Raw genomic sequence first — 25,247 nt, forward strand, 5'->3', positions numbered from 1 at the left:
CGAATAAAGATGAAACCATGCGGCATGAACTGGCAAGAGAGGCGACGCACGAGCTTGATGTTCAATAATAATTGGCACCAATGATGGTAGGAAAATAAGATGTAATAAAATGTTATATCCAATCAGCGCGATCGAACGAACTGTGAAGGTGGCAAGCAACACCCGATGGGGAGAGACGATGTTAGACATAATTTTCTACCTGCGACTACATTTCGGTCTGGGTTAACCGGTGCGGACTTAGTGCGTGTACTTTTGCGACTGCAGCTGCAACTGATGGTGGTATGTGTTTGCTGGACAAATCGGTGGATAATTAATTTATGGATTCCAATTAATAGCGGTGTCAGGCAATTTTATCGCAATCGGTTGTTTTGACACTAGCTGTGACAACCCATTGGCAAATGAGGGTTGTGCCATAACAAGTGTAAATTTGTCACGTCTTGTTGATGGGGGTTGTTGGCAAAAAATAGCAGAACGTCCGTCAAACGGTAAAACTAATTATAATACAACTCTTAAATTATTTTAAACGAAAAAAACCCCTAATTGAACTACAATTTTTGTATGCAGCGATATATGAGTATAATATAAAATTATCGCACTAGACCTTAGCTACGATTCATAATCATCATCAAAGTATTTAATGGCACGCAACCAACGCAACTGACCGCACACATTCAAACGGAACACAGACAGGAAACAAAGAAGATGTTCCAAAGTACACACCCGTCTACACCCCGGGGTGGACAAACGAGCAAACAGGGCTACCAACTGTGGGAGTAATTAAAAGCGAATGACTTCAACGATGGCATTAGAACGAGTCCAACCGATCGTCGTTGTCTCGCTTTTGTCCATGCACGGGTTCAGGAGCTTTTAAGTGGGCTAAGTTCAACCATCAACTCCACCTCCGGATGATTCATCCTTACGTTCGGCCCTTCGTTTTTGGTACGGATGGTCACTGGCGACCCTCGTGGGACGTGTCGCCGTAGCAACGCGCCCGAACTCGGGGCGTTTGACTTGATGAGCTTTATTTTGTTCTTTTCGCGTTTGTTGGTTAAGCACTGAAACACAAACCCCGACCATCAGTGGACGGTGGCAGGGAAAAATGGTTGCCCAAAAGATGGGACCGGAAGTTAATTATCTGCCGTTCGGATGGGGTGGTTTGTTTTGTTTTCCATTCTTCCTCGGGTTCGGCTAACGACAATAACGGGACGGAAAATGGAAAGCCTCTGCGAACGAAGTTCAATTACAGCATTCTAGACACGATTCAAGTATCGTACTGCTGCTGTTTTCACTCTTGGTGTGGTGCAGCATTTTCCGCTTTATGCCTGATTCCTTGTTCCTCTCGAAGGCCCCTGAACGCAGCACTTTTTTGTTCTCGTTTCTGGCACACCTTGAGGGTGGGTGTTGCCTCCGGTTGGTCAATGTTTACCTTTCGGCCAGGACAGTGCGACCTTCGAACTGTCCCGGTTCGACGTCCCTGACGGTGGCGATACTGTGGTTGAAGCGTAGTGGCAATCGTCTATAAATTCATCAACCGAGCGATAGAGCCGATCGTGTTGTCGTGTCATGTAAAGTCGAAGGAAACATTTATTCGTCCATCGGTTGGACATAGCCAGCAAACTTGACCTTCGGCGAGGGGCCACCACTTCGGTGGGGTGAGCTTCCTGGGGAGATCAAGACGCTGCCTGTTTGTTTCTTTTGCTTTTGAACGCACTTATGCTTGCTGCAGCAGCGCACCGACATCAGCAATTGGCAATCGTAAAATGCACGATTGCACTGAGGGCCATGCGTGCGACGGTCAGCGGCACAAGAGGGCCGTTAAAATGAACGGCAAATTACTACACTTTGAATGCAGCTCACACGATACACTGGCAGATAGCGTGCAGCTACTTCGGATCGATTGAAATCATGCTTTGCCGCGTTGTTCAGCCGATGGTTACAAATGGTGTTTTATGGATATTTAGATGGAATTTATGTTGACAAGCTGGTTAGAAACATATTTCCGTAAAAGGTAGCAAAAATTGTCTCATACACCATAATGAGCATGAAGGTTCAAGGTTCTAATTGACTGATTGTGTGTAAATTTGCATCGATAAATTTTGATTTCAATGCAGTATAAACATTTATAGCTATCCTTGAATGTCGTGTACAAAGTCAAACATCGTTAGTGACACAATGTTTGAAGATGTTTCATCTTTTAAAATTGAAGAACATATATTTTTTTTATTCAGGTAGAACGGGCTGGCTTGAAGAAGATTTTTTTTTGTTATATTATACTGTATACTGTTATATTAAATAATGTATGTAAAATTATGTTATTTAAAGGTGGATTATTTTTTTCAACGCATAATTTTTATCAATATCAATATTATTTTACAATAGACACTGAATATAGCAGAGTTTCCTTGATGTTTTATATTTAAAACCGGATTAAAAATTACAACATTTTCTAAATCCATTTGTCTCTATTAACATTTATCTTATGTGTGTCTTTTTATTTATTTATTGAAAAGTAAATTAAATCAATGTTGGTATTTGAAAACAATATGTTTTATGTGCAATATCGTGGAGGTATTTAGATTCTGAAGAAGAAATTTAATCATTCTTCGATTAGGTCATGTCTGCCGTTTTTGCATTAGATTTTGGTATCGATCCTGTCGTGTGAAAGATCGGCACTGTTACCCCTAATTTGCCGGCACACTCCTTCATTTGCTTATAAGTTATAAATATTTGTTTTAATGAGAAAAAACTTAACTAAAATGAAACTTGAAATGAATGAAATGAAATGAAATACTTAAATTCAATTTTCAAAATTTACTTTTAGGTACTTAACTATGACTATGGTGAAGTGTCAAAAACAATAAAAGCTAGTTTAAATAAAATGTAAATTTAGGAAAACAAAACAGCTCATATTTTTATACACTCACAACAACACAACGCGCAACAAAATATGTTTATTTCAAGACGTAGTTTCAGGCTGAAAGCGTAGATTAATTTGCAGCTTTGAATAACCTCTAGCATGGTTCCTTCTTAAAGCTTGATTCACTCATACAAGAATGTGAAAGATGCTAGACGACTAGCTTACGCCATTGCTTCTGCGATTGGGCTACCGTAATAAAGCACAAGGAAAGTAACGGCGAGAAAAACGAATGAAAAGGCTGAGCAACAACGAAAAAAAATGGCCCCCACCGAAAGAGAAGCTTTCGCCCGGAAAAATCCTATTACGCGTGAAGCTGAAAAATGTGCTCATCGATTATTATGGAAATAATGTGCGTCCGTCTCACGTGATGCTAGGGTTCCAGTGTATGCAAATAAAGCCGTTGCCTTGACACTGGCATTCGTACGTGAGCGGGATGGTCTGGGATTGAGTTTCTGTATGATACGTATCAGAGATTGTGTGCGAGTGTGTGTTTGGATCTGGTCTTACATCAGCGTCCGAAGGATGTAAAAACAACAACTTCACCGAAGGGAAACGGACCAGAAATGACAAAACCCCGTGCTGCGCTCACCTCGTCCTTCTGTGCGCCTTACCCCGTTAACCGTATCCTTGAGTGCGCGTGGGAGTGTGACGCGAAAGGCAAAGGATAACAAAACATTTGCCATCATGTTTGACTCCGAGTTGTTCGTCGCACGGTTTACGCAAGGATCACCGGAACGCAACTTTATGCGGTCCCCACACTTGTCCACACATGTCCCTTCGCGTTTCATCCGATATAAATCCATTTCCCAACTCTGTCGGAAGGTTTTGTAATGGTGCGATCGTACGATGGTAACGTAGGGTAACGCTTAGCGTTGTGATATGGTAGTGGTAACCTTTTTTGTTCTTACTGCTGTATTCGCAATCTGAAATTGGGTGCAAAAAAGGCACTTGCAAAGGAGCCAAATAAAAAAACAAAGAAAACCGTGATTGAAATTGAAAAATTGCTCCCATTCTGTAAGTATGGTGAGAAGAAAAATGTATATTCTCAGCATTTGGAAACAAGTGAAGAATAAGCGATAAGGAAAATATTAAGCATATATGTTAATGCGTGTCAAGTGTTTAAGATTGTTTAAATTGTGCGAAAAAGATATCAAAATTATTTGATTCCATTCTGCGATCCCAAAAGTATCTGAATCATTTACGACAAAAGAAAAAATGTGTAATAATTGAAGGATGTACAACGTACGGCTCGAATCATGAAAAGTTAAATATCTTGCTTCTTTTTTTCCTTAATTTAATTTAATAATCCATGCATTGCCCTGTGACCTAACGAATGCATGAGATAAATGTGAACCAGATGTTGAAATCGGGTTTCATACGTACGCCTGAAACTATGCCGTTTAGAGCATGCAAACCACCATATGCGGTGATCTGTCTCCTGCGGATAACGAGACCTGGAAAGTCGTTCCCGTGACACCATTTGAATAAATGTGACCCTTGAATCCCGCGTCTTGCTGCTGCGGTACAGGGTTGAAAATGTTCGATGGCATTTTGTTCCATTCCATTCCACGGTAAGAGCACTTTAGGACGAAGGTAAAAGTTCTAATTGAATGGAGAAGTTTTAAAATTCCGGATACGGTTGTCACGGAAACAGGCTGCATTTGAAGGAAAAATCGTAAAAACCAGATTTGACAAAACAAGAACAAAAAAGAGATAGCAAAAAAAATCCATTTGCTTCAAATCCTTCGCTTCGTGTTTGATGTCGGTACAGTGGGACGTTACAAGCGGAACAGTAAAGTCATCTAAAATCAGCAAAAGTTTATGGGACAGGTTTTATGATTTCTAAACGCATTGGGTGCGTGTTTGGTTTCATTAATTAAAATACGTACGAACAAAAAGAGCTACACACGAAGAAGCTGTACAAATGCACAGTGAATATGGTTCGGATTTGTTTAACAAAAAGAAACCATAATATTTTAACATACATAAATTAATTTACAATACTGATAAAGTAAGGCTTTAAAATTCGGTTTCGATTCCGAACCATGTCTGCAGCTAACAACGATGGGGACAATTAAATAGTATGAATAGATATTTTGTAGCTAATTTATATCATTCGAATAGCACACATTTCAAAGATTAGGAGCAGAAGATTGCCAACAAAAAAACCCCTCCCGGAAGGTAATGGTTTAGCGGAACTGTAATAACCGTTTGCAATTCAACCCCGGCTGGCAGCCATCATAACTTTCCTACTTTTCTTCGCTTCTCTCAAAAACCACAACCTACCCCATTCCGGCTTGGCACGAATGCCACGGTTTGGCGTAGTTCCGTTGGCCGCCAACTCTGGCAGCGGTTGTAGATCTGGCTTCACCGCAACCATTAGATGAGATGGTTTTTGAGCGCGTTTTACTTCTGTTTCACTCAAACGGACGACCTGTACCGTGGCCACCGTACAACATTGTACGGATGGTCTGGAACTTGGACAGCTCTGTTTAAACCATCCCGCGACGCAACGTGTTTTGGCATCCAGCTGCTGGTAGAAGCAGCATCCGAACGGTTGACATCTTTACTGCCGGTAAACAGAGAAAAGTTTGAAATTGATCTTTCGGGCGTGTACCAGTGAATACGATCGCTCCAAAAAGCTTGAGCCAACTTTTTTTTCTTTCCTTTTTCGAAGCAGACGAAGCCATGACGAAGATTTTTGAATGAGAAGAAACGCACACTGTGCTTTGTCAGCGAACCGAAGGTTGGTTGGTTGGGGGGAAAGGATGACAGCTTTTAGACACTTTTTTGTTTGGTTCCGACTCTTTCCGTACATCTCGTTTCAGATATCTCTTTTTAAAACTGAAAGGATTTCAAGACGATCCAATCCACCACGATTGGACAGCGAACGGCTCAGGGGTGAACTGGTTAAATTGGAAATGATTTACGATTACTGGCTCATGGAATGGCTACTTGGTGTTTGTTCCAGCAAGCGTAGCGAGCTTTTGCACGGTACACAACCCAGTTCCCGGACCAATCGGTGGAAGGTTTGGATAATATTTTATGCTTGCTTTCTTTGCAAAATATTTCATCCTTTCATACCACTTATTTTCTACACCACTTGCCGTGTTCCACGTTGCAATCGGGTTGGTGCGGCTTTTGACCATCCTTCACCCGTTGCTTTTGCGTTGCGCCTCATTGAACGGCGCGTGTGTGTGTGTGTGTTCCAAGCAACCCAAATTCATCGCCAGGACAACGGTAGATAGACCGATGGACAGACAAATAGACAATGACAGTAGTCGAAACTTTTGTCCAGCACGATTTGGTCAGCATGATTTTTTTTGGTATAAAAAGCGGATCTCTAGCGGACGGTGGTTAGTTCCTATTGGAGAGGAATTTTCGTCTCAAATTTCTAGCTCCCAAGTGGGACATATTGCGGCTGGAGTGGTGGACCAATGCTTCCTTACGATTGTGTCCCATTCGGTAGAGAGCATATCAAACAAAAGATCAGTGCTTGCGTAAAGATAAAGTAGCATTATGGCAATACAGTGTCATTCGGCATAGTAGGATACATGGCGCTTTTTTGAAAAGTGATCATTGTGAAAAATAATTCGTAGGAAAAAAATTACTTTGTGGTTTAAATTATTACTTTGATTTTTTTTTATTTTGTAATTATTTAATTAATGTAGTGTAATTATTACAGGGTTGATAAGCTTCTTTTCAACAGTCAAAAATATTTTTCTTTGCAATAAAAAGTTATTTCAACAACCAGAGAAATGAAGAGTTAATCGTTTGTTGAAATACCCCTTTGCTGAAAAGAAATACTCTACAGACTGATAAAGAAAAGATCCGGCTAACCCTGTGATATATAGCCACGTAAAAATATAATAACAATATTGTACTTTTCGACCAGACTACATTCATTCATCGCATCCAAAACATCAAGCGTTGGTCATTCGGCTCAACAACAACGCCCAAACATCTCAACGAATCGAAATTCATCATCAGTAAAGCCGCAGTCACATCAAGCTGTTGTCAATCAATTCGGACAGTGCTGGAATGGGAAAGTCAACTCTCGTCTCGCGCCTTCTGCTGGTGGCGCAAAACCCCATACGCGAACAAAAAGAGCGCCGCGTTGGCGCCCGAAAAATCAATGCCCCGTACGGAAAATGCCACACCACCGTGTGCGGTGGCGTTCCGAGTTTGAGTTTATTTACCGCAAATGATCACAATCGGAAAGGCACACAAACACAGCTGAACGCCCCGGGGGCAAACAGAGCAGTAGTGGGATCAATCCGAAAGCTCTGGCCAAGGCAATCGAATGCGAGTTCGGTTCGGCAATGGACGCTTTATTTTCCTGGGGAGGACAAAAAACCCTCTCAAGTAAAGCGGAGGCTATAGCTTGTATTTGCCTGCAGCCGCTTAAGGACACACAATTAACGCTCGAGGACGTATCGGAGTCGATAGGACTGGCGAGATATTTTCCTTTTCCAAGAACCGATGCCCTCGTTGGGCCGTGCGGAAGTGTGGTTTCGTTTTCGAACGAATGCCCAGCAAGTGGAAATAACCATTCGTTCGACAAGTTGATTCGTTCGATTTTCGACTATTTGAGAGATGCGAGAGAGTGAATATTGTTCCGGCCCAATCGATGGCAGTCGTCAAGTTGTTGATGGGCAGTGTTTGCCGTAGAATTATCTTTCCCTTCTGTCCCTCAATCCAGCCATTCGTCTTCGTGGCCAAGGACGCCGGACGGTCTCGTTCTCGTAAGATGATGTTGGGGTACGGACTCGTCGCCATCCCATGACCTATCCTGCGTGGAAGCCGAAGGAACCTACGCTTTTCCCGAAGAGTTTAGAAGAACAGCAAAGAAAACATCGATCGGGAAGGAAGCGAAAGTTCACTGTCCTTACCGCTGCATGTGGCTCTTGTGGTGTAGGAGTGTGCAAAATCGAACGCAAACAACGGAACATTAATCTTCATCAGAAAGGATCAACTACACATTCGCCTTCAAACGGTCGCGTTCATTTCGTCGCTCGGTATGCGTTGCATGATCGGACGCGAATGGCAGGATGAAGCATTGCGGAAAGCTTCACCGGTTCCTGAGTCCTTCTGATAGTGATTGTGATGGTTTCGAAGGCAGCTGTGAATGAGTGGAAGTCAAGCTTCCGCCATGCCGGAACCAACATCCGGTGGCTTCTTATCGACTTTACAGACTTGAAAGTGTTCTGGGCCAATCGCTGGATTCGGGCGAATGTGCATGTGTGTATGTGTGTTTAAAATTATCTCTATTTCCACTGACGGTGAAAGAATGAAGCCCAACCAGGGTGGATTTTCGGTGAACAGTCGAGGCGAGTGCACTTGCAGCACTAAAAGTGATAACTCATTGTCTGATGAATGGTGTTAGATGATGGTTGAGAAGTGTGAATGGGAACAATCCATTACTATTTATCATCTTCAATGCTGGTGCTATCGAGTGTGTGCTTTATTGCTCATATTTTGACAGTTTCGATATAAGCGAAGCACTTTCGCGATTCAATTTCGTATGATACAAATACAAAATATACAGAGGGTGAAGTTTAAACTGACCGTACCGCACTAGGAAAGCATCATCATGTACATCTTTTTCAATTAATAAATTAATTTGAAACGTCAAATATTATTAATGAATTGTAGAAGTTATTTTTCTTCCATTAGTATTTCTGATAATTTGGAGAGCTATGCGTAGCTTCGTTTGGAAAAAACAACATTTTCATTACCTGTGAAAGGAGAATTAAAAACTTACAAGATCGAATCAACCCGTATTGTAATCTATATACGAGGTGTGCAAATGCGAATTGATACCTGTGATTCAAGAAATAAATAATGATTACCGTTCGTTGCAGGTATATAATTTATCGTAAAAATGGCCAAATTGATTATATAAGTGGGAGTTTACTGCGAAACTAATTTCTAAAAATATATATTAAATAAAAAAAAACATATCTTGATAAGAGAGTCAAGCTTGGTTGAAATTGTAGGAAAAAATATAAATTCCATCAATATTTCACTTCCTTTGGCCGAGTGCACTCAGCATGCGGTGTCCATTTACGGCTTGGGGAAGGAAATGTCTTCCAACCAAATTGATTTGTATCTTAGTACATAAAATATTTCCCGTCTTTCCGCCATTAAAACAGTGTGCTTTTCTAAGAATAACGGAAATAATAAACTTTCTTGAAATATCTAAACAACGACTCAAACTTATTTTTTTCATTTTCATCAGCGTTTTTCATTTTGAATTAGCTTTATACCAACAAATCCAAAGTAAACATGTTTGGGGATATTGCTTTGAAAAGCATGTTTAATAGATCTATTTAGAAAGATCTCATTAGAATGGTACACAGACATACTTCTTAAGAGCCATCATTAGTACTGAAATATATCAGCCCAAAGCACGTAGCTTCACAGTCGGTAATGAGTACCATAGAAATGAAATAGCCATCACAGCCACAACACTGCAGTACGGGCATGCCGTAGTATAGGTGAGCTAACGCAACACTGCTGCCCATAAATATCCTTCCCAGCAGGTTAGAACCATGAATGGGCACATACTCATAAGCTTCTTAATGCAAGAAGTCACCGGCATGCGTTGAAGCTGCATCGAAGGAAGGCAAATGAGCGACGACAGCAATTTCCTGCAAACCCGCACAGTTGACGCTTGACATTCGGCTCGACGGTGACGGTGACTAGGAAACGCAATATATCGTTGCGAAGAAGCTTTGCATCTCATCCACAGCATTCGAACAAGATGAGCCAGGATGAGGCATAGCTTATGTTCTTATCTGGAAAGGTGTGTGAATATTATGGGCTCGAAATTATACCTCCTTTGTGTCACACACTGATGCAGGTAGTTTGTTTGGCTGCTATGAATTAAATGAGTATGTGTGTTAATTGGGTTGTGAGAAAACAGAACTTTGAAGATGAGATGATGTATACCATAGACATGCACTTAGCTGTAAGTAATTAGACAAACAGATAAATTGCTATATGCTTGCTAAATGGTGCATTATGTGATTAGTTCGGAGGTAAAAATTATAAAGTTAAACTTGACTGAAAAATAAACAAGATGAGTAATAAATAGCAATAGTCCACATAGTCAAAATGGATGACGATGCTTTAGACGTCTACTATCAACAAAAACAATTTTAGAGAACAAATTCTAGGGATTTTTATATAAGTTGTGTATGATATAGCGACGCTTGTCTTAAACGATAACAATTGGAATCAATCCAAGCCAGCACCCCTAAACGACTTCTTGAGTTTACCAAAAAAAAGAAGTAGAACTAATGGCACAAGTTTATCTTGAGGTTTTGTTTGATGTTTAATGTCAGATTTGAAACTCAATATTTGTTCAATCCAGTATTTGTTGTTTATAAAGATTTCGTGCTATTTCTTATGTAATTTGTAGCTAAAGGTGCATTGCACAAACACTATAACACATTCAGACCCAAAGCAAAAGGAAGCCACAACAATGAATGATGAATGAAGTTATTGATGGTGCGCTAATTGAATCAGTTGTTTCCACCAAAATGATTATCTTTTCCAACTTCCGGACTGTCGAAAAACAATTTATAGGATCGAATACTACCTATTGGGAAATGTTTAATTGGGCACCTTATCGAATTTATGAACAATATCCAAGGATTGACTGTATGTGTATGTCGTACTATTTGCCGAGAGGTAAAGGTTATCAATCGTCGAGCCTTCATCCAGACTTTATGTTCTCGTTTTGTTCGACTGAAAACTCTGGTTAATTTTGCCCCCCGCACTTGGTACCATTTGTAACAAACATCATGCACGAAGGATCGATCGTATTTATTCGTCTGACTGTTTGGTAATGGGATGTATAATCGTCGAGTGTTTCCGACAAAATGTTCATCTGGCATCAATAATCTGTTGAAGAATAGTTCACACCCTGCTACAGATGCTTTCCAGCGCATAAATTACAACGATAATGAAAGCAAAGCATAATGACGAACATAGATGGCAACACAAGGGCATTGTTATTTGCAGCATTGGCCTGTTGTTGGTTTCCTGGTAAAACACATCCACAAATTCTTCGACCGGTTTCGAAATGTGTACGCTTCAAACGCATATAAATGGCTGCCATCATCGGAGCGGCCTAATCTTGTTGTGCGTAGCAAAATGATTTCGGAGAATAAACCAAAACTGACGCCAGCATTAAAACAACGGCCGGGGGCTTCTGTTTGAATCAAAGAACAAGTTATTTATATAGCATCTTGTATTCATCTGGTAGCATCATATTGCGGCATTTTCTTAATTTGTAAATAAAAACAATTTCTCCAACGTTATGTAAAAGCGTACACGGTTATCCAAAAACAAATTAGTAAAACTCAAACGTTTTTGTACCAGAAAACATCAGCAAATTCATGGTCAAATAAGGGAATGAAAATAAACTCAAACACAACGTACACTGAATAAAATATTCCTTTTAAGGATTATTTTGATCGAGCATTCCGGAGCGCGTACTAACAGCACAGGATATGCTGGCAACACAAGGATAAATAGATAAAACATGTTTTGTTGACACTCGAGTGTATTATATTTTGCAGCAAGTACAAGTACTAAACTGCTGTTACTTTCTCTGTGATATTTAAACAAATCATAGCTTTTCCAATAGAGAGCTTTTGTTTGGCTTATTCTGGGAACAAGCTAAGCTTTTAAATTCTAGATAGTAAACATACAATTTGTGCAGCAAATCGCATTGATTGTTAAACAAATACAAACATGGTGCACGAACAAACCGTTCAAACAAATGTTTCGGAAAGGACGCGTACGAAAAATATGTACATTTGAATGGAGTGGAGTTCAATCGATTTTAAATTCGTTTGAATTTGAAAGTATCAAGGTAGTGTAAAAAAAGGGGAAATTCGTTTACACACAATATCCATCCGATTGTTTTTCAAACCATTGTTCGGTAGAATGTTTTTAGATGATTCTTTTATCATCGGTACAAATTGATTTGGCGTTCAAAATTGAACATTTTACCAGTTTTAAATTGACTAAAACGTTATATGTAGAAAAGGTAATCTTGATATTAAATGTTGAAAATTACCTTTATAAAGTGACACTAAACAAAATAAAAACGGAGATAATTTATTTCAACACCGTTGGGAATGGAGCTCATTCATCAACTGGTTATTTCATTCATTGCTTTTTGCAAGTAACACACGGAAAAAGAAAAAAACAATACATCGATAACGGTAGCAACGCCACGGGCATGCGCGATTAAAGAAAATTTCATTAATAAACTCTGTCATATTGGAAAAAATCTATCACGAAATTGTGTGATGGTTTGTATACGGGGGAGAAACCATACCCATTGATCGTCGAGATAAAATCGTTTATGATTAAGGTAAATCCTTTGAAATGGAAATCATAAATTTTTTTTTTATTAATAAAGAACGGCCTGGCCGTATAGCTATAAAATATTTAACCAATAATAAAATCAAAAATATATAAAAACGATTCATAAAAGCATGCAGAAACAAATAAGTTTTTTACAACTCGTAAAGAGATAAATTCGAGAATTGCTTATTTGCTCTCCTTGGCGCGCTGGTGACTGGAGTCAAGTGGGCGCAACGAAACAAAAAATGAATGATTACCCTTAACAGTATGTTACAACAATGTAGTGCCGTACCGTAAGGATGGTAAGAGATGGCATGGAATATCGGAAATCAGTGGAACATTAATAACGAAAATTTATGTTCACACCCTAACACTTTCCAGCGCCGTCGCAAACGTCATACCTCCGCCATGCGTCTGATCAATCGATCGATCGCTTAGGTACGGTGTGTATGAAAATCAACCCATCAGTATTTATTTTCTCGTTTATGTCAACACCTGGAAATTGTGGCGTCATGTGCATGGAAATTCTTGCGCGTGTGGGAGCTACGGCAGAAAGCGAATGCGGAATGAAAAAAATTCAAGTGGAAAATTATCATAAGCCAATACAAATGATGATTACAAGCATTGCAAAATGGAGTGTTCGCTGTATGGTACCGGAAACCATAGTACCGTCGGTATGGATAAAGATGGCATTTTACTATGCTTTATGTCGTCGTAATTTATGCCCATTAAATTGCATGTCGACGATTCAGCGGAATTGGTGAGCCCCATTGCTGAGTGGGGAGATAGTGTGTGTGTGTGAGAGCTTTTTTTCTTGTGTTGCACGCGTACATCTTGCTTGAATTCTAATAAAATGATGACAGTGGGATGTAAACACTATGCAGCGTTCACCCACCGGTAATATCACGTGTGTCATTCATTATGCATTTTGTTCGCTAACAGTGCGACGAAACACTGGCCTTCGAATGGAGGTCGTCAACAAGCGTTATGCTGTTAATTAACGAAACTCGGCTCTTTGAACAGTGACGGTGCAGAATGGAAATTGTGGCTTAATAGAGGGAACAAGGATAGTAAACGAGGACATTGTAATTCCTTGCTGATGTGTGTTGTGGTTGATTATGGATTGGTTGGCGAATATTGTGGTAACTGATGAACTTACTGTTGTTTTACCTAGAATGGTTTAGATATGGAAAAATACGAATATGATAGCAAGTAATTTATTATTTATAAAATGGTTAAATTTCATTGTTGAAATTATAAACCTAAAACAAAAAAAACCTATTCAAACAAATCATAATTGGTCAAATAAATCTTCTAGTGACCCATTTTCCCGACTTTCAAACAGAGATTAATCAAATGATTATTTATCAACCTCCGCCCTGTGTTTCGTGCCAATTCGATTGATATTTGCGATTAGTTTAAATTAGTGTTTTTGAAACAGTTGTGTGTGCTTTTTTCTCGTTCGTGTGTTCCAACAGTAATACGCATTTATGCATTCGGCGTGCATTGAACTACCGGTTTTACATCACACACCCAAATGTGAGACCGGGAGGGTAGCGGCCACAAATGACATTTGCAAATTAACACCAACCAAACCACCGCGAGCGAATGCAACGGCCTCAGGGGGCGATGGTATGATTTGCATTTGCAAATCCAAACACGTCCCCGTATCCCATAACCCTGTCCCCGTTTATGCTTGCGGTCGTACACACATACATACACCAGCATGCCACACCAATTACGCGACAGTCAAAACCTAATCAGGAGCTACCCCGAATCGATCCAAAACCTTCCACCGCACTTTCGCGAACCGTCACGATGCAGTGTTGAATTTACCAAATTGATGTTTTTCATTAGGATGCTCATTGTGGCAAAGACACGTGCCACATTGGTACGCGGATGGTTTAGCGCAGCATAGCGTGTGTCCGTTCGTCGCATAAATTTGCACTACATTTGGCTTGCGTGTGCAAAAAAACCACATGCATCTTCACATTTTGCGTATACATTTGCTAGAGAACTACACATACAATCTATGAAAGAAGTATATACTTGTCGCAAACCGTGTTCGTTACGGCCCATCTTGCACAATCAACTTTGACCGTGGTTTTGCCAGGTGTTACGTCGCTGCTCTTGTACACTGGCCCACACACTCTGATCGAAGGCTTCACTGAACGCGTCACGGTAATCGGTGTCTTGGACAGTCTTTATCGCAGCTGCGTATGGTAAGGTAAGGTGAGCTTCAATCGGTAGGAAATTAATCACACGGTAATGGAGTCGGCGTTTAGCATGATGTGCAAATTTAAACGATGCTGTTCGGTCGTGATGTATTGACCATTAGTGATTACTGCTTAACCGGCAAGGTTTGATTGTGTGTGATTGCGGATGATCAATTACGGATAAATGTAAAGGCTCGTGGTGTGAACGTGGAGCATAAGTTTGATTAATTGAATTTTGAGGCAAAAGTCTTTAAGCATTTCGTAGTACCAGTTTAACCAAAATTAAAGCCTAGCACTAAAGTATTGTATTTAAATGGAATGCATAACAATAAAAATTGTACTTTTAAAAAATCATGAAATCATTTCACATATTAAGAGGTTTTCAGTTTCAAATAAATGGGATGTTGTAAATTAATTAATGCGTGATTTTTTTTACGTGGAATGGTCAGCATAATTTCGGTAGAACTGCATGGAATAATCACAATTGCATAGCTCGTTGTATCTTGTCTTTTCACTGTCATTTTTTTACTAGACTTGTTTACCACGTAGCCGGAGTGTCTTTGCTACGGGGGAACGGTCTGAATGGGATTTAATAACCCGGTACTGTCGTGTGGAACTGGCACCGTGTAACACATACATCACTGGGTCGTTCCATAATTGTGTACGGTATTAAAAAAGATGTCTCATATTTACGCTTAGATCATTAAGCATCGTGATCGTGAACAAAGTTGTTACAATAAGATCGTTGTTATATGATCAGTATTCAGAATGAATATATTTTTCCAAATTTCAAATCCTATTTGGACCGTTCCGACGTAGAAAGAGCTGTCAATCCAAGTGGCCACAAATGACCGACCTTAGAGGTCGTTAAGAAGAAGAAGAAGAATATTTTCAAAATTAACGTTTATTAATTTTATGACATTAACTCACGAGTTTCGTTCAACTCAAGAAAGTGAGAAAGTTATGACCATTTCAAAATATTTTTTAAGCTGGTCTAGAATATAAAACATAATATAAATATAAAACAAATTAACGTTTATTAATTTTATGACATTTACTCACGAGTTTCGTTCAACTCAAGAAAGTGAGAAAGTTATGACCATTTCAAAATATTTTTTAAGCTGGTCTAGAATATAAAACATAAAGAGAAGAATATCTTCCCTTATCAAGCATTGCAGAAAAAAATTGATTCTTAACCCACAGATTTGTAAGTCTTACAGATTCATTTTTAATTTTGCACAAATTCCAGAAAATATGTAAAAAAAATCATATTAAAGAAGCAATAGATTTTGCTTTAGCTTAGAGTAATTTTCCAACTTCATTCGACTATAACTTAAAAAATATGTTCAGCGATACGATTGCACGAAGCACTTTGACAACCATTTACCGTTCGATACACAAAGAGAGTTTTTGAGATCGCGACTCCTCAATATAATGTAATTACACTTATAACACTTTTCACGAAAAACGACTTCAACATTTTCACGGATATACATATTTGAGTATGTTCAAACTCACCTGAACATCACCTCTCTCGCTTTCTATCACAGCTTGGCTTAGATGGTTGTTCTTCGGTGTGACCGGAAGATCCGTAGCTACCTCAGGGCGGTTGCGTGTCGTGAAGGGTAATGCTGCTGTTTGCCGCCCGGTCGTCGGTGTGGTGCCGCTTCCGGTGGCCGGCGCAACTCGACCAGAGCCACCGATCGGCGGTGTGCCACCCGTGGTCGAGAAGCTGGGATTCGTGGCCACACTGTTGAAGCTGTCGAGCGAGGCGGTTTGCGGCATGTAGCTCTGATAGATCGTGTTGCTCCCGAACGGAGTCGTACTAATGCTGACGGGTCCATTGGAGAGCTGTGGTGCCCGGTGCGTCGTGTTGTACAGTGGTCGTTGCACTCGATTGAAGTGGTAAATGCTTCGGTACCGACGAGCCCATGGTAGAAAGAAAGAATAGAAAGAGACCGATAGAAGATTGTTCACGAACGGGGCTGGGTGGTTTTCTGGTTGTACTTAAAAGGACTTGCCAGACCAGCCAAGTTGCTCGATATCAGCGTGAACGCACGCACAGTACGGCCAATCGAGATGGCCAGAAGGTTGCCAGCGTGGACAGCTGATCTTTCCCGCTTACCTTGGTGAGTCAAACTCATTCCGATTGCTCTGATGACGTGACGATATCGATGACATTGCCCGGTCACCTCGGGCCGCTGCCATCATGTAGGTCCACATAGCGGCTCATTTCATCGGGTTTCGGGTCGGTATGCAAGCGAACGTTTCTTATCGCCTCATGCACCAGTGCCTCGGTAACGGTTACAACTCAAGATGGTTCCCGCGTTCCAGGGGTGATGAAACACAACTTTATCACACGAAGCAGTGGACTAGACCGAATACCTTATGTCTTCGACAGTAGACAGATTGCTACTGTTACGCTGTAATGATGGGTGTAACTGTCAACTGTTTCGGAAGCAAAACCCGTATCGTACACTGCCGAACGATTCCACAGGTTAACGTGGGGCAAATTACAAAGCACTACCAGCATTTACTACAAATGCCTATTTTGTGACACAGGCAAAAGGTGGTTGGGTCAAGGTTTCTAGACCGTTTGATGCTGTCGTCAATCGAAATGCGGGTCCCAATTTATCAACGCACACCGTTACAGGTGAATTCAGCAAACCGTGTCAATTTGCTGTCGTTGCCATCATCGGAATGTCTGCGTACGCTAACGGTAACCTTGTTACGATTTTCTTTTGCTGTGAAAGAAAAAGTAAAGGGAAAAGTAATATGAAAAAAAAGTCAAATTCCTTGTACATTTGTGAAAAGTTTGTGAAATGAGAAAAGAAGAAACATTTGGAATTCATCTTCAAGACACGAATATTGGAAGGAAGAAATACAAACACCGCGCCAATATTCCATGGAAATTGGATTAGATACACATAAATCGTGGCGCGTGTAATGATGAGCCCGACTTTGCGTTTCCATCATTGGTAAGAAATATTGCAGTTGGGACAAGAAAAAAACATAAACATTTTCCCTCCCATAATCGCAGCTACTGGTGAAGTGAAATTGTAAATAAATCTTCACCGCCCCAACTTGTCCGTTCCAGAAACTCATTTTTTTTTTCAAAACCGTGGTTGTGTATTTTTCTCTTTTGTAAAGACGTTTACACCAACCGACACTGTGTGTACGGAGCGTGCAAGCTGATGGTTCGATAATTGCCGAAAGAAGCACCTGCGATAACGAGTTTCACGCGCCCGAAACGTGTCCGATAGGACTTGCGTTACTTTGGACCACTTTATTAAGTTCTTTTACGTTATCCGTTTCGGTTTCGAGTTTGCTAGTATCGCACTCACGATCGTTATTAAATGTCGGTAAGATTAAGATCCTTATCATGTTTAACGTGTTAAATCATCTTGAAACATTTTTCGATCGCGCTGTTAGCGATGAATTACAACACTCGACAATTTGTTGTGCAATTGGTGTAAGTGGGAGTAATGGGAGAAGATTAATTAAATGTGGGTTGAAAATAGATTTTAAAATAAATACACCAGCAACCGCTCGGAAGTTTACAAAAAGAGAAGATGAGTTTAATTTTTTTATACTTTAGATAACAACTTCACAGCATTATTGATTGGTAAGTTACTAAAAGCAGTATTCACAAGGAAAAAAAGTATTATAAATCACTTTAAAGAAGAATGTTCTGAATTTTAAGAAAATTAAAAATATAAATACGTTTTATCCTTACTAGATCAACAACTCGTTTCATCACCACAATGCACAATCATTATGCTTATCAACAACTGTAAGAAATGTTGTTTTGCTTTCGTAAACTTGTTACTTTTTCCCTTCTCTTCTCTTCATTTCATCAATACATTCAGCGAACAATTTACTGCTTTTACGAGGTTGAGACCCTCATAAAATAGGAAGGGTTTTCGCCTTTCTTTTCATTAGAAAGGGTTCGCCAAGTGCAAAAGTATTGGATGGAGAATGTTATTCTTTCGGAAATTTCTGAACCATTTTTATATGATGGTTTCTATATAACCTATAAAAACAATGCAAGAATCTCGATTCACTCTCGACCACCATCATGGGGTTGGTTTCCGTTTACTCGTTTTTGACTACAGTTGCTGATAAGAATGTAACGCCGCGCTTTATGTATTTCCCCTCCATGAAATCTCAGCATCAGACATACCAGATTCGTTGTTGCCAAGAAACCTGTGTGTGTATGTTGATTTTTGGAGTATAAAGCAATATACCATAGCAAAAATAAACTACATCGCAAGCTCCTTATGGAACTCCTTATGGTTGGAATGCGAATAAATATGTTTTCAGCATGAAGCATCATGAACTTTAAATGTTGTATAAGAGTAGAAGTTTTCAGGTAGGAATTTTATGTTTTCTTTCTACAAGAATACATTTTCAAAATTACAATTAACCAAAAAAAAAAAAACAAAAAAAACCTCGCCTCTTCAAAAATGGAAAGAAATGAAATTGATTGTTCGCTTTTCGAAACTATCCTAAAAGCAGCCATTAGCAGTAAGTGCAAAGTTTTTCACGAGAAACTAGCACAAGTCATTTTATGGCCTTTCCCATTAACAGATCCGTTATTCAAGCGAATCTCTCCACCGAGGTAATGCTACAGAAAAGGATTTATTTCACGAAAGTGCAGTCAAGTTAATCGAGACTAGCGTGCAGCAAAACATCCTTTCCTGCATAATCTCGAACCCGTCGTTTAGCGTCCTGCATTGGAGGCGTGTGACGTAAAACTTTCCAACTATCCCATCAACGGGCGGTGGAGCTATTCTTCAACCTGTCAGCAACAGTAGCCTCAGCAAAGCGTAACGCATCCACCAACCGAACGTAACCCCAAGCTTAATCGATGATCCATTCATTGGAAAGTTTTTATCACCCGTTTCGTCCCTTTCGCTCGATCCAGTGTTTGTGTGACGTTTTGTGTCACTTTATCGGTGGCGGTGTAACTGTTTCCAATTTCATTGTATGAAAAATGGGCTTCTCCTTCCATCTGAAATGACCCGGTTTGTTGGGTCTCAAACAGAAAGCGCAGGACAAATAGGTAAAGTTTTCAGTTTGTCAAACACTCGAGCTTCGCAATGATCCATGGAGCGCGTTCAATAATGAAACCAATTCACCGTGTTTTCACGCCTGAATAGTACTCATTAACCTATTTGATACAAATTGAATGAAATTAGATCGAAAGTTTCAGCTACCTTTAATACGAATGAATGATGAAAAAACAACTTGTTGCTGCAAAACCAAGGGTTTAAAATCTCCAGAGTCCAATTGGGAAACAATCCGATTGAAATAATGGAACTTTTATCGTTACGCCGATTTGCGGGATTGTTGAAAGGTGATTATATTAGAGGTTTCATTTTTTTGCAACATTTAACTTTAAATTTATAAATTTGAAAATGTAATCCAAATAATAGTTCAAACAGTAATAAAAACTAAAACAATTTAAACAAAAGTCTAAAGTTGATTTTTGGTAAAGCTAAGGTCTAAAGTTGAGGAATGACCCTGGAGGGCGTGGTTGAAATCTGATGCAAAATTTTCTATTTTGTAGGTTACTTTAAATTTATGGAAGGTTTTTGATACGTATGCATTTGATTCGAAAATATACCTCTTGTTTAATAAATAACTTTAAAATTGTACCCTACATCAACTATTATGAAATGAACACCATCTATTCGTTTTTCGCCAATTGTGACCAATTAACCTAGTTTGATTGTGCGGAAAACAGCAAATCTATTTTTTTTACAGCAGCTCAAAAACACATCCCATGTCATAAAGTTTTTACCGCGATCGTTTTTTTTCCCTAGACTTCCTGTCAAAACTAAACCATCCATCATGCGTTTGCTTAACGACCTACAGCAATTCAATTGTGAAATATGTCGCACTCGCGCGCCCGAACGTATAACTCGCATCCAATTCCGGACCATTTGCTCCATGCAGGATGCTGCACATCGGGCACGAGCATAAAACTTTCGCTCTCGCTTTTTATGCTCTTTATCAAACATAATTAATCGCCATTGTCGCCGTTATCTGGCGGATATCCTTACCGAATGGAATGTTGCCAACCGAAACCGACGAGCATAAAAACGCGCTCAAAGAAGATTGAAAACAAAAAAAAATATTATACCGAAAAGTGGGTTACAATGGAATAGAAAGAAAAAGAGTGTCCGATCCGGGGACACGTACGTACAGTGACGTGAGGAAAATTGTTTTTCGCTTTCGCTTTTTTTTGCATTATTTTTGCTTTTGTTTTTACTATTCCCCAACCGTGACGTGGCGTTCCAGAATGTAATGGTGTTCCGTTTTCGGTATTAGGTCCTTATATTTCGGTCCTTAGCCATTACAATCGTAGTTGCAAGATATTTTCCCATTAGGTTCTTATAAATCGATTTAACCAACAAACCGAACCTCGCTACAGTGGGAAGTATACAATAAATAAAAAATAGAAATAAGAAGGTTCATCGGCAAAAAGGGATTGATTTCTTTCGATTCGATTTTCAACAGCAATGCGTTGGTTCGAGTTTTCCCACTGGGAATGGCAAATAAAGGATCATCGTCCTTTAGGATGCTCTTCGGGAGTCAGGTGCTCGATTCGAACATTGAGGGTGAAGAAATAATAAAGAATGAATATTAAACCACCGATTCCTTTCCTGGTTGCTACTACTATCAAACCAGTAACGGTCAGTTGGTCAGTTGACCCTCGGTCTTTATTTTCGGCTCTGCCTTTGTAAACAGAATGTTGGTGAGGTTTTTTGCAATGTTTATTGTAGTTGTTGGTAAGAAGGAACAAAAAAAACCATCTCTCACCACTTCAATGGTAGAGCTATGTAAACCACCAAGAAAAGCCTACAAAAGCTTCGCTTCTTCAAACACTGTTGTGGCTTCAATAGTTTGTTAAGGCGAACTGCCGCGAATGGAAGGTGGTCAAAAAATAATAAGATGTGTCAACAGTAAGGTCTCGCCATTTTTTTTTGCATGCTACCATTTCAGACGAGTTTTACTCCATTATAAAGAGGCACGTGTACATGCCGCAGCCACAGAGTTGCGGTTAGGTTTTATAATTTTATTTACAACGTTTTATGTGGAAGGAAGTATATTTAAAAAAAAACTCATAAACCCAGACTTTTGCTGGCAGCTGTAAGGTTATTTTTCCTACCAGTAAATGTTGTCACATTTCTGAGTAAACAAACGGTTCTATAAAATTTATTTTTAACGTGATTAAATTCGGTATTTGCGTCCTTGTTTTAATATTTGCAAAATAAACAGACTGACTTGGATGCTCCGACGGGAGGAAATATTTTTGAACACATACGAATTTATTTGTAAATCATGAAGGGAACGCCACGGGCAACAAATAAACCCACAAAAAAGAAGAAAAAATTATAAGACATGTAAAAATGTCGAGAAAATGTAGATCTCAAACTCAGAAAAACGAATAAACGAAGAGCATGTTTCGAATGGATACGATCCCATAAATAATTCCACTTCTTGAAATAGCGACTATTGACAGCGGAACGCATATAAGTGTTTGCTGCGCTTCCGGTACGTAATGGAAATGTGATGAATGTTTCTGTGTACTCGTGCCGATTAAATCCCTTGTTGACCATTTGCGCTAGTACCGATGCGCTGTACGGGTAGATTATTTTTCACAGCCACTTCGACATCGAAACGAACGCGTATGACGCATCCTCTTATCGGTAGCAGTCAGCCATTGACGGATACATGGTATCTACCGTACCCGATCACACGTATCAAAGCATTTTGCGAAGCGTTTTCCCCCGCTATTGGAAACACATGGGCACCCTTTTCGACAAGCAGACGGTGGATCAATTCATTTCCGGTCGGATGTTTGCCGGATGGTGCCGTTGCAATGCCGGAAATCGGGTAACGAATCACACAATACCGGAGAAGCGATTGCATGTGGGTCAAATTAAAAGGAAGCTGCTGCTGCTGCTTCAAAACCTTCTCGGTAGTGCGGTAGATCGAATATACCCAGGTACGGGATAGGATTGATTGAACTCAGACGCATATCGATATCGTTTCATTGATCAAACTATGGTTGGGACACGTTCCAGTGTTGAAGATACATGCTCTAGCGTACATGAATTCAAACAAAGATATTGCTTTAACCAGACGGGCTGTAAACTTGCGTAGAACAAATGTGTTAGAGATGTATCGATGTGCGTCGGTCAACAATATCATGCAGCGTAAATATTAAAAACCAATCAGTCGTTCGATTTGAGATATTCATCTTGCTGGCCCAACCTTGTACAGGTGTAAACAGCAAATTCATTTGCCTTGATCACACTTCGTAAGATTCAAAGTGTGGTTTTCTTCAAATACGAAATCAATTGAATAAATACATTGCGATTTGATTAAAACCGTTTCACCCTGTGACAAGTTGCTTTACCCTAATGCGGTCTACATTTTGTTGGTTCAATAGCATCGTTTCTTCAGCTCACCAAACATAAGCAATTATCCTTATCGCCCTTGCTTCCATGGGGCGTCCGAATGTAGGCGTACATTAATATCCAATTCGTGCACATCTTGGAAGAAAATCGTTCAAATTTGCATTCACACTCCTATCGTGCTGCGTTAACCGCACACCTCATGGTGTGACTTTGTTGTGCGTTGTGTACCCACATAATCTGCTCACGTTCTCTCTTCGGTTTCTGTTTGCCGATAATCCAACCAGATTTAAGATTACTAGAATGCTATCGTACGGTAAGAGTGGCCCCGACTTTATGGTATCATTAAGCGATGTTAAGCGTCCAGTCACCGGCAGGCTCGCAAACTCAGTGGGATGCTGCCCTGGTCCTTTGTTGAAACGCCTCCAAGCGAAAGACTGTATCGTGTAAAGGCCGAAAGATACCATCCCTTCAGAGAACACACTGTCCCTTTTTCAGTAACCAACCCAACGTTCGGCAAAAGTGATTGAGGAATAATTTTGTCATAACTTTAACGGATGAGTGATTTATGTTAAGCAACATGCACCAGTTACAGGGTTGACTGAAGCTATCCGATGCCCGCCCGACAAACGGGGTGAGTTGTTATGTTCCGCCATTTGCAACGGCAGTGTGAGTTTATTGCTTTTAGCACCCGCACTCGGTGACCCGCAGGATGCGAACCAGGTGTCGGAAGCCGTCAGGCGTAAAAGCACCTTCATCAGCACCGAATCACGTAACGTGGTATGATTTTTAACCACACTTTATTCACCGTATCATGAGCTTTAAGGGCGTTTGCTTTTTTGGATGTGGATACTAACCAGGACACTCTCCTAGTTCAAGTGTGAACTGGGAAGATTACGAGTACGTTACGGATGATTTGAAAGTAATCAAAATCGTTTATTGAATTTTTCATAGCCACTTTATCAGGTATATCATTGGAAGGTGAAACATCTTACTAATGTGAGACACTGTGAAACGCATGAGGTATGGCATGAAGCTGCATGTTAACAGGGAATGAAAAACAAACTGGGCGTCTCCATTACCTTCCAACTGAACAACCAGGCGTCTCCATTGCGCTGGCATTAAATAAAAAAAAATCGGTTTCTTCACTGAAAATTTGGACCTTTGCTTTGAAAGTTTAATGTACCACTTGCAGGCTCCTGTGTTCATCGGGCGTCGTTGATTTTCTGCGCCATGATTGAAAATAAAAGACGGTCTTTGGCAATAAATCGTAACCCCGGGTAACCGAGGCAATCAGAGCGTATCGATTTGAATTTGCTTTTGAGTCAAAACAGACATAGAAAAACACATTCGTGCACACAGTCGTACACGCGCCGATAGGACGCTGTGCTATGGGTTTTTCAAGGATACTTTTGATTGCAATGTTACCATCGATGGTAAGGTTAATTTTCCTTTGCTTCTACCGATTCATTGCCTTCTGTCTGTGTTTACACCAACGCGCGCCGAACGATGTTCTGATCGATTTTATCCTTTGGATAATATTAGCAACCGTGCAACGTATGCACAAATGAACTCCCGTTCTCACAACGAAACGGCATTCCCGTGGGAGAAGGGTAGATTGTGATTCGTAAGGTATTATAGAACACGGGAAACACACGAGGAAACTCTATTCGTTCAAACCGCACGGCCATTGGTGTTGGTTTTATGGGAAAATTATTCAAATAACAGCAGCTGAATGGTGGTGATCTGAGAAGCGGCAAAGGTTAGCAAAAGATGATAGCCAACGGTTGATACTTTGCAGCACAGCACACAGACCAGTGCGCATCTGGATACAATCGGAACTGGTTTCATTCATCGTGAATTGTACTGTTAAAAATGTAAGCGAATAATAATTGGGATAAAAATAGTTTTTTGCAAAAATCAGAAAGATTTGATCTGAAATGTCCCAAGAACTGGTGTCAATTAGAGCTCTAAAATATCGAAACGAAACTCGATCCACACACACATGTTACGAGGCTGGATTTAATTACCATCAACTCCATCATACAAGAGATGTGACTTCGTGCGATCGATATTTGATACACAATAAGTTCAGTTTTATTAACGCTTTAGCCGCAGGTGCGATACCAGCTGACCGTCTATTTAAGCCACACCTCCGATTGTTCTTCCACCGATGTACAGTGAAGTTAATTTTACGTTTCCAACGGTATAATTCATTTGTATGCAAATAAGGTCGCAGAATAACGACGGTCAGACGGCAGATACGACTTTTGCCAACGGATGGTAGCCCGAACTAAG

The 25,247-nt window shown here is 40.1% G+C and overlaps 1 protein-coding gene across 2 annotated transcripts in view; it reads right to left on the minus strand.

Annotated features, from left to right (window-relative positions):
* The window catches only part of LOC125760843 (cyclic nucleotide-gated cation channel subunit A), a 97,958-nt gene that overhangs the window by 38,856 nt on the left and 33,855 nt on the right, over nt 1–25,247 (minus strand). For both annotated transcript variants that reach the window (XM_049421370.1, XM_049421371.1), the window contains exons 2-3: nt 16,646–17,264; nt 16,039–16,432 (exon numbers count right to left, since the gene is read on the minus strand). In XM_049421370.1, the coding sequence (XP_049277327.1) occupies nt 16,039–16,432; nt 16,646–16,743 (492 nt within the window). In that variant the 5' untranslated portion in view covers nt 16,744–17,264. The remainder of the gene's footprint in view (nt 1–16,038; nt 16,433–16,645; nt 17,265–25,247) is intronic.

Source organism: Anopheles funestus, chromosome 2RL (genome assembly GCF_943734845.2).
Source record: "Anopheles funestus chromosome 2RL, idAnoFuneDA-416_04, whole genome shotgun sequence".
Lineage (NCBI taxonomy): Eukaryota > Metazoa > Arthropoda > Insecta > Diptera > Culicidae > Anopheles > Anopheles funestus.